The sequence below is a fragment of the Neomonachus schauinslandi genome, chromosome 5, assembly GCF_002201575.2.
Source record: "Neomonachus schauinslandi chromosome 5, ASM220157v2, whole genome shotgun sequence".
NCBI lineage: Eukaryota > Metazoa > Chordata > Mammalia > Carnivora > Phocidae > Neomonachus > Neomonachus schauinslandi.
Genome location: NC_058407.1, coordinates 12,567,577 through 12,577,158, shown reverse-complemented (window position 1 = coordinate 12,577,158; position 9,582 = coordinate 12,567,577). Strand labels below are relative to the sequence as shown.

Below are 9,582 nucleotides of genomic sequence, written 5' to 3'. Positions count from 1 at the left end.
AATGTACATATAAAGTGAGAATGAGGATGCAGGCTGTCAGTGCAGGGTCCCCTGGGGAGAGGTGACGTCTAGGGAGAGCAGGCTCCCAGCACGGGGAGGAGGGGACAGCAGGCAAGGTCTGGGGCTCGTAAGTCCCGGCCGTTGCCCACTAGCCTCCCAGCTTTCTGGACCTTTCAGAATCCCAGGGTGCGCAAGTCCCGTCCTGCCATGGGGGCCTCTGGAAGGGACGAAATCACACAGTCGCTCAGATTTCCACAAGAGGTGTTTTTTTGTTGTTGTTTTTTTTAAGCGTCCTGTTTTAAATTGCTTTGTTTTCCTTGGGTCATATGACCGCTCCCCCTCCGCCCCCGCTGGCCTGGGGCGGGCGCGGCGCGGGTGTTGCAACGTCGGGGCCGAATGTGGGGATCAGCGGCTGACCGCCACCACGTGACCCGCCGCTGGGATAAATGGACGGCGCGGCCGCGCTCGGCACAGCCAGTCTCGCACGTCCTTCTGCGCGTCCGGAGACGTCGGAGCCCGCACCGGAGTCCGCACCGAGCGCCGGCCGGATGGAGCGCCCGCAGCCCGACAGGCAAGCGCCGGGCGCGGGGCGCGGGGCGCGGGGGATCGGTCTCTCCCGGGAGGGCAGCCCCTGTCGTGCCGCCTAGCTGTGGTCTGCAGTCCTCTCCGAGACAGAGCCGGGAAGCCTCTTTGCTGAGTCCCCTGGGCTTTGGAATAAGGAGGAGCCGGGTTTCGGTCTCGCCGGGTGGGGTGATTAGAGGGATGAAAGGTGATTTACGGGTCTGACTCCCTGGCACAGGGTGGGTAACCAGATGGGAGTGTCCCCATGGTGTCTTTTTTTTTTTTTTTTGGACTTTTTACTGTCCTTGGAGGTGCTCTCTGCTTAATCTAGAATCCCTGGGGCTGCCGAGGAGCCTGGGTGACAGTGGCTGGTTCTCTTGCCAGAGCCCCCTGGTGGCCACATCCTCCTCTCACTAGCGGTCCAGCACCTGAACCAGACACCACCGTGGCTGTCCTGTCCCTATTTTACAGATGAGCACTGCACAGTTCAGGGAGGCAAGAAGCCCAAGGCCCCCGGGCTAGCAGGTGTCCAAGCTGGGATTTGCACCACAGTCTGTCCACCTCCAAGTCTGGCCCCTTTCCTTCTCCCAAGAGTTTGATGAGCATGTATAGAACCAGGGTGATGTTTCTGGAAGGAGTACGGGAGAGAAAGGAGAAAAGACAATTCTGTGGGAGGTGGAGACGGACATGGGGCAGAAATACTCCCAGAAAGGGACTTTTTCTTTGAGTAAAACAGAGTTTTGCAGATTTTTTAACCCAAGTGCTTTTATGATGAGCGTAACATTATAAGGGATTTGAGTGTGAAATGTCAATAGAATAAATGAATTAAATTTGGGTCTAAAGCCAATCAAAGCAATTATGATATAAAATATGAAGGTTCTTATTAAATATGAATGTTCATACTGCTGAGGCTACTTCTCCCTGGGTGTTGCAAACCGCCCCCCCAAACAATAACTGGTACCAGGATTTCCCAATTGGTCGTATGACTTGGAGCGTGTTGATGGGGCTGCATCCTAAGGTAGTTGGGAACCTTGCCTGTGTATCAGATGGCAGGCTGGACTTATTTCTGTAGAGAAGCCTGATACCGCTCAAAGGCCTGCTGATGGTCAGGTGGCATCCTCAGAAACTCAGCGTTGGGAGGAACCCTGCTCAGAGCCATCCTTGTTCACCTCCCTCCTTCCCTCCCTCCCTCCCTCCCCCCCCTCTGCAGCATGCCCCAGGATTTGTCAGAGGCCCTGAAGGAGGCCACCAAGGAGGTGCACGTCCAGGCGGAGAATGCCGAGTTCATGAAGAACTTCCAGAAGGGCCAGGTGACCCAAAAAGGCTTTAAGGTATGTGGCCTGGTGGGACCAGCCCTGCTGGAGGGTGTGACGGGTGTGTGTCCGAGGTGCTCAGGCCAGTGGTTTAAGTGGGGGTTGGGACCAGGGATGCTGAGGGACCAGAGGGGCATGTCCAAGGGAATCATGTTGCAGATGACATTGAGGCTTAAAGAGGGCAGGTGACCTACTCAAGGTCACGTAGCAAATTGACAGCGTGCTGTGTAGTGCCGTGAGGGGCTAGGGTACCAGAGCCATCACCTGAACCCTTGTTCTGTGCTGGGCATTTTACTCACTCCATTTCTAATCTGTGCCTCAGCTCTGGGTAAGGAAGACGAGGAAGGGCAGGCTCAGAGAGGTGAAGTAGCTAGCGGGAGGTCACACAGCCAGCAGGTAAATGGGAAAGGCTGCAATCACACCGAGGCTGCTTTCCCTTCAAAGCTAGTGCCCCTGACCTAATTCTGATGTGCCTCTGAGGGTAAGGGGTGGCATGGGTTCGATGCCGAGCACAACGCCTTGCTCACAGGAAGATTGTGGGCATCTACTCTGTGAAGTGGGATTTCCACAGCAGGGTCTTCTTAAGCACCCGCTGTCTGCTAGGCATGGATTTTGCTGTTTCCCAGCACGGCTGAGGAATTCACGCAAATAGAAGGCGAACACCCAATGGGGCAGGTGTTGGGTGTTCAGACATCAGTGCGAGGAGAGGCTTGTTCAGGTTGAACAGAGGGTGTGGGGTAGGGAGCTCTATCCCCCGACCCCTGACACCCCTCTCTTTTGCGGCCTGCACCCTCCCCCTTCCAACTGGAGAGAGGCTTCGGTGACACGTGTCATACAGTGCTAGGGGGTCAGGCCCTTGGCTACCGCATCCAGTCTTTGCTCCCTCTCCCCGTCCTCCTCCTCCCTCTCTCAAGAAGATGGCGTATACCCAGTTGTTGGACTGTGGCTGCGGGCAGCAGGATCCGGGGGAGGTGACTGCCGGAGTATTCCATCCCCAGCCACTGGGACTTTGGATCTTGCCTCTAAGCCGCTGAGTCCAAAGTGGGCACGAAGATCCGGGAGAGAACCCAGTGCTCACATAGAGGATGCTGAGGGAGGGGGCATTTATCACCACAGCCTCGGAACTGAGGGCCAAGTGCCAGCCTCTGTCTAGTACTTGAGCTGTGTCACCCTGCTTGACTCTCACATCAGCCCCCTTTAGGACATCATTGTCCCCTTTGGCAGGGGAGGGGACCAGGGCTTGATGGGACAGTCGCTCGGACCTTCCATGACCCAGAGAGGGCAGGTGGCTTACCCAGGGTCACACAGCCCAGGGAGCTGAGGTTAGAACCAGGTCGGCACGCTTGATAACCCAGGCTGTTTTGTATCCGGCTGCCTGGCTTTCTGCCCCACTGAGAAGGTTCATGGCTCAGAAATAAGTCGGAAACCTCAACCGAACATCTAAACTTGGTTCTCCTTCAAACTCAGACTAGAGCATTAATGTGTAATGGGAGATCCCCAAGCCAAGGTGTGCTGAGCCGGTTCCCCCAGCCCAGCCTCTGGAGGTGCTGGGGTTCAGAGTGGGTCTCGGGGAAGGAGAATCAGAGGTCAAAGTCCAGAGGCGCTGGGAGGCTCCTGGGAAGGCTTTCATTCAGGTCCTCCCTCGCTGCAGAGCTATGCTGGCTCCTAGCAACGCCTCGGCCTGACTCGAGTTTTCATTCTCGCCTCCTGTGAGGTCTCACCGTCTCCTACGCTCTCCAAGCCTAGTTTCCTTTCCTGTAAAGCGGGGATAGCAACTCCTCTGTTGGGGTTTTATAAGGAATAAGTTAGGCCGCGCGTTCATCCAGTGGAGTGAAAGTGTTTTCGGTTCCACTGGAGGGGGGGGGCCAGCAGCAGGTGGGAGCCCAGCCTGGGGAGTCCCCGAGGGTCTCGCCAAGGCAGCCGCGAAGGGGCTGGGTGGGGTTCCTGCACGAGGCCAGCAGCCTGACCTGCTCGTTTGACCGTTTCAGCTGGTGATGGCTTCTCTTTACCGCATCTACGTGGCCCTGGAGGAGGAGATCGAGCGCAACCGGGACAACCCGGTCTACGCCCCCCTTTACTTCCCAGAAGAGCTGCACCGCAAGGCCGCCCTGGAGCGGGACATGGCCTTCTGGTACGGAGCCCGCTGGCAGGAGGCCATCCCCTACACACAGGCCACGCGACGCTACGTGCGGAGGCTCCAGGACGTGGGGCGCAGGCAGCCGGAGCTGCTGGTGGCCCATGCCTACACCCGCTACCTCGGTGACCTGTCAGGGGGCCAGGTCCTCAAGAAGATCGCTCAGAAGGCCCTGGCTCTGCCCAGCTCCGGGGAGGGCGTGGACTTCTTCACCTTCCCCAACATCGCCAGCCCCACGAAGTTTAAGCAGCTCTACCGCTCCCGCATGAACTCTCTGGAGATGACCCCTGAGGTCAGGCAGCGAGTCCTCGAGGAGGCCAAGACTGCGTTCCTGCTCAACATTCAGGTGAGGGTCTGGCAGCCCGGGGCGGCCGCTGTCCCTCCCCTGCTGCACCCTCCCCACACCCTCCCTCCCCGGCTGCTCTGGGGATGGTTCTGCGCAGCGGAAGGGGCTGTGGGTCGTGGTGAAGCCAGGCTTCCGGTTCTGCCACTGACCAGCTGGCTGCTCTCGCCTCAGTTGCCCTGTCTGTAAAATGGGGCTATAACAGCCCCCGCCTCTTGGAGTTGTTGGGAGGCTCAAGTGAGTTCATACCCATCGAGGCCCGATGGCAGGGGCTGCCACAGGGCTGGCCCTGTCGTGTCAGCTGTATTCCTTTGGGGATGTGACGGGCGCTGCCATAGCCCTCTGTGACAGCCCTCCGCCACAGCATTGCCGTCGCGGGTGCGTCGCGGGTGCGTGTGGCCAGGTTGGCACTGCGGGGGGTCCCGGGGGGCACAGGCGTGGCCAGGACACGGGAGAAGGGCATGAACAGGATGCCCTCACGGCAGGATGCTGGTGGCCTGCGAGCACGAGGGGGAGGAGCAAGCAGGCGATGCAGATGCACCTGTCACATTTTCTCTCAAAAGCTGGGTGACAGGAGTGGGACTGCTCAATATTTTTCTTAACGATTTCGTGAAGTCCTCAAGATTTCCTAGCACAACGTAACATACCACCTTCGGCCAGGGCCCAGTGCCATCTCTCACTGGGGCGGGCTCGCGTGTCTTCTGTCTTGTAGCTGTTTGAGGAGCTGCAGGAGCTGCTGAGCCAGGACGCCGAGGACCAGAGCCCCTCGCAGGCCCCGGGGCTGCGCCGGCGGGTTGGCAGCGGGGCGCAAGGTGAGGCCTGCCCCCTGGGATGGGCTCTATGGGAGGCGAGCCCGGGGCCCGGCTGTCTTTCTCTGTCTTCTGAGTATTTTTCTTTTCTTTTTTTTTAAAGATTTTATTTATTTATTTGACAGAGAGAGAGTTAGCGAGAGCAGGAACACAAGCAGGGGGAGTGGGAGAGGGAGAAGCAGGCTCCCCGCCGAGCAGGGAGCCCGATGTGGGACTCGATCCCAGGACCTTGGGATCATGACCCGAGTCGAAGGCAGACGCTTAACGACTGAGCCACCCAGGCGCCCCTGTCTTCTGAGTATTTTAAGTAGAAGTAGAGCGCGGGCACAGGGGCCTGGGGCCATCTTTCAGAGTGTGGCTCAGGGCCAGCTGTGCAACCTCAGTCTCACCATCTCTAAAATCAAGGGCGGTCGACAAGTTCTAGTTCACTGGCTACAAGTACAGACGTGCACACAGAGGACCCTCAGGAGTCATGGGCAGAGCCTCTTTTTGTGTGTGTGCAGAGCCCAACGTGGGGCTTGAACTCACAACCCTGAGGTTGTGACCTGAGCTGAGATCAAGAGTCGGATGCTCAACCGACTGAGCCATCCAGGCGCCCCATGAGCCTCTTAATTTAGATGCTTTTTTTCGGCCCTTTCATGGTTCCTGAGCAGAGATCACCTGATGTGGGGCAGGGTGGCTGGGAGCGGTTCTACCTGTTACCGAGCCATGGGACACCGGGAAGACAAGGAACCCCTGGGTCTCATTGCACGTCAGTCCCTCCCTCATGTGCCTCGGAGAGGGACATGTGCTGAGAGAATATCTGGAAAACTTCCAGAAAGACCAAAGTGCTCCACGAAATATACCCTCACCGAGCCTGACACACGGTTGGGCGGGATTGTGGCTCGGGGGGGGGGGGGGGGGGCGGTGAACAGAGAGGTGAAGCCCAGCTGCCTGCTTGGCACGTTAGTGAAGCCTTTGCTCCTGGAGCCACCCTCCCCCACCTGCCCTGTGGCTTCCCCACCTGAGCTGGGACCACGTGGAACCCTCTGTTGGTGGAATTGTGCTTGGGAACTTGGGAAGGAGGCCAGTCCTGATGGGATGGCATGAGCTACCTGGTAGGGGGGAGAGGTCTTTACCCTCACACAGTGTGGGCCCCTCGAGTGCTCCTGGAGGGTGTGTTCTCCCAAATTGGGCTGGCTGAAAATGGAAAAGTGGACAGCTTGGAGAAGTAGTAAGCTCCCTGTCTTTGGAGGTATCCAAGCAGTGGCCAGAGGGCTCCCTGTCTGCGCTAGCAGAATCCTGGCATTGAGCAGGGACTGTACTAGAGACTGCTGAGGCCCTTTTGCTGTGTTTTTCTGTGACCTCCCATGCGCCCCACCTCTGTCCACCTGTTGGTGACATTGCACCCCTCTCTCTTTCAGACTCGACTCCCATGGAGACTCCGAGAGGGAAGCCCCAGCTCAGCCTTCTCTCCCAGGCACCGCTCCTCCGATGGGTCCTTACGCTCAGCTTTCTGGTGGCAACAGTTGCTGTGGGGCTTTATGTCATGTGAATGCAAGGGCGCTGGCTCCTTACGCTGTGAGCTGTGTCCAGTGGACGGCCCGCTTTCTGGAGAGGGAATATCTCTTGGCTGGCTTCCTTACCTTAGGCATGGGGGGGCTCTCTGTACCCCCCACCCTGTCCCTGCTTCCCTGTCTTTGGAAAGGGAGTCTGTGACATCATCTTCCCCAACCAAAAGCACATCCAGCTCACGGACACGAACTTCCAAAGTGGGATGAGCATCCTGCCTGGCCCCTCAGCACTCCCAGTTCCTGCAGCAGAGCCCAGAAGACATGGCCGGAAGTGGCAGCTGTCTTGAACCTCCAGATGCCCTGGGTCCATGGTCTCCTTGACATGCCATGACCGCCTTCTCTGTGGGCCGTGGCGAGTTTCATATAAATGTGCAACAATGTTGTGTCTTGTGTTTGTCTTGTTTCTGTCGGAGCCACTCTTTGTTCCTGGCTCCACCTGAACTGTGGTATTTTGTTATGTTCTGTTTTTATAGCAGAGTTGGGGTGAGTTTTGGGGGTGGGGTGGGGAGGGAGGTGTTTAACAACACTGTGGCCTTGGCCTCTAACTTTTGTGTGAAATAATAAACTTCAGTGCCTGATAGTAACTGGAAGTGTTTTTCTTGGGCTCTGTTACCCTTGGGGAGCTGAACGTTTCCCCGTTTGTCTCTTGAATGCCTGGTAGGGAGAACGGGTGAAGTGGGGGTGGAAGGGACCAGTTTCGGATGCTGGTCTCCGTTCTGAGGATGTGGGGGGTGAGCTTTGGGCAGCTGGTGTGTGAATCTTTGTGTTGAACCTTGTTTGATGCAAGACTCAGCTTTACTGAGGATGGCATTGCCCTGTTAGGCTCAAATGAGCCGATTCTGGGATAAAATTTACTTAGTGGATACAGTGAATCTTTGGGACTCCAGTGAGATCCCCTGGGTTCCAATCCCTGCCACTCTGCTTTGTAGCTCTGCCTTTGAGGTTGGTTGTTAACCTCTCTGGGGCTCAGTTCTGTCACCTGTAACATGAGTACAGTGAGACCTATCTCACCTGCCTGTCTTGAGAAGCAAATGAGATGCAGGTAAAATGCCAACACTGGACCACATGAGTTCCTATTATGAAATGAGGGTGATCGGGGGTTTGTGATTGTTGCTAAGTGATTTTTGTGCTGTGAGTGTGAGTCACTTCCCCTATGTCCCCTCATTTAATGCTCACAGCAAACCCGTGAGGGGTGGTACCACTCTGGGGGGCAGAAGGATGTAAACCAGATCTGGGCAGCTCTAAAACCCTGTCCTAAGTCATGAAAGCCACTGAAATATTAATAGTGCAGCTTCCCAATCTGGGCAAGTGAAAACCCCGCCCTGAAGGTGGGAAAGCAGAAGAGAAAGTGTTTCCTTAACACCACTCAGTACCTGAGGATTGGGAGTCAGGAGAGCTTTGTGCCCAGTCCTGGCTTTGTCACCAAGTCTGGAACCTTGGACAAGTAAGTCACTCGTCTCCTTTTGTTCACTGGCAAAACGAAAATAATACACCTACCTCCCACAGCCGGTGGAGGGCCCAGGGGTATCTAAATGCCAGTGCATGGCTGGTGGTGTCAGAATCACTGGGGGATCTTGGGCCCCACCCTGAGAGGTTCTGAGTCTGGAGACCTGGGGCAGGACTCTGGGATCCTGTTTGTGAAAAGTTCCCTGAGAGATTCCAAAGTGCAACCAGGCCCAGGAGCCACAGTTTATGAGATTCTGTTTGCCAAGAGCAGGCACTCAAATAGCTGTAGCTCTTCCCACCCTAAGCCTACTTCCCAGCTTTCTGTGAAAGGGATGTCAATGTTCATTACTTGTAGTGATAAAGAAAGGAAAGGAGGGAGGGGAGAGACAGAGAAACAAACCACCTTGATTCTACTAATAGGAAAATGGCCCAATAGTCTGTATTCTATTCATACTATGGAGAATCAGCTGTTAAATACGATGAGTTGGGCGCCTGGCTGGCTCAGTCCCCAAAGCATGCAACTCTTAATTTCGGGATCCTGAGTTCGAGTCCCACGTTGGGTGTAGAGAATACTAAAAAAATAAAAAAATAGAATGAGTTAAGTCTGTTCTGTCCTCAGAGGAACCTCCATGAAGTATTAATAAGAAAAGCAAGTGTCAGATTCATTTGTGTTTTACACACTGTAAAAATACACGTATTTTACATACTCCGCGTGAATGTTTCCATGACTGTGGCAAAGGGGATAAAAAATTTCCAGTTGTTCCTCTTCGAGAGTGGGAATGGAAAAGAAGGGAAGAGAGATGCTGCTGCCGGAGAACGCTGAGTTTTGCCAAATCTTTCTGTTTTTCAAGCTAGGTTGGGTATCTGGTCGTGAATTTTCGCAAATTTTAAGCATTACCAAGTAATGAGAAATCTACAACGAAAAAAGGTATCACCCTTTGGGTCTAAGAAAACATCCTTGAGTCGCAAGGATGGGATGATTTCGGGCCCAGAGATGACTTATTTCTGACTCATCTCCAACGTCAGGAGGGTGTGTGACAGGGAGGGCTGGGCGCAGGGGGCAGCGGGCTCCCGCCGGGAGCGACGACGACTTCTGGAGCCCCCAGGTCTTCCAGGCCCTGGCTCTGCAGGCGGCCATTTTCCCAGAAGACTTGTAAAACGGCTCGAGGGGTGTACACGGAAAGCCCTCGCACGCACTCGCCGCCCGGGCCGGGAAGCTTCCCCGCCGCCATCTTTGCGCCCGCCGCGCCGCCGCTTCCTCCCCGGTCGGAAGTTTCGCGCCAAATTGTCCGGCCTGCAAAATGGAGCCTGGAAGGAGGCCAGGGGCATGACGTCATGCGCCCCGCAGCCAATCCGCTCCGGTGGTCTGCCCGGGAGGCGGTGCTCGTGGGCGCAGAGCGGTCCAATCGCTGGCTGCGGGACC

General features: G+C 56.1%; 1 protein-coding gene across 1 annotated transcript; it reads left to right on the top strand.

Annotated features, from left to right (window-relative positions):
* The first annotated feature begins 450 nt into the window (after positions 1 to 450).
* On the top strand, positions 451 to 7,284 carry HMOX1 (heme oxygenase 1). The gene is made up of 5 exons (XM_021687615.1): positions 451 to 571; positions 1,772 to 1,892; positions 3,863 to 4,354; positions 5,064 to 5,163; positions 6,564 to 7,284. Exons 1-5 carry the CDS (start codon positions 549 to 551, stop codon positions 6,692 to 6,694), a joined length of 867 nt encoding a protein of 288 aa, XP_021543290.1. The 5' UTR covers positions 451 to 548; the 3' UTR covers positions 6,695 to 7,284.
* The last annotated feature ends 2,298 nt before the right edge of the window (positions 7,285 to 9,582 follow it).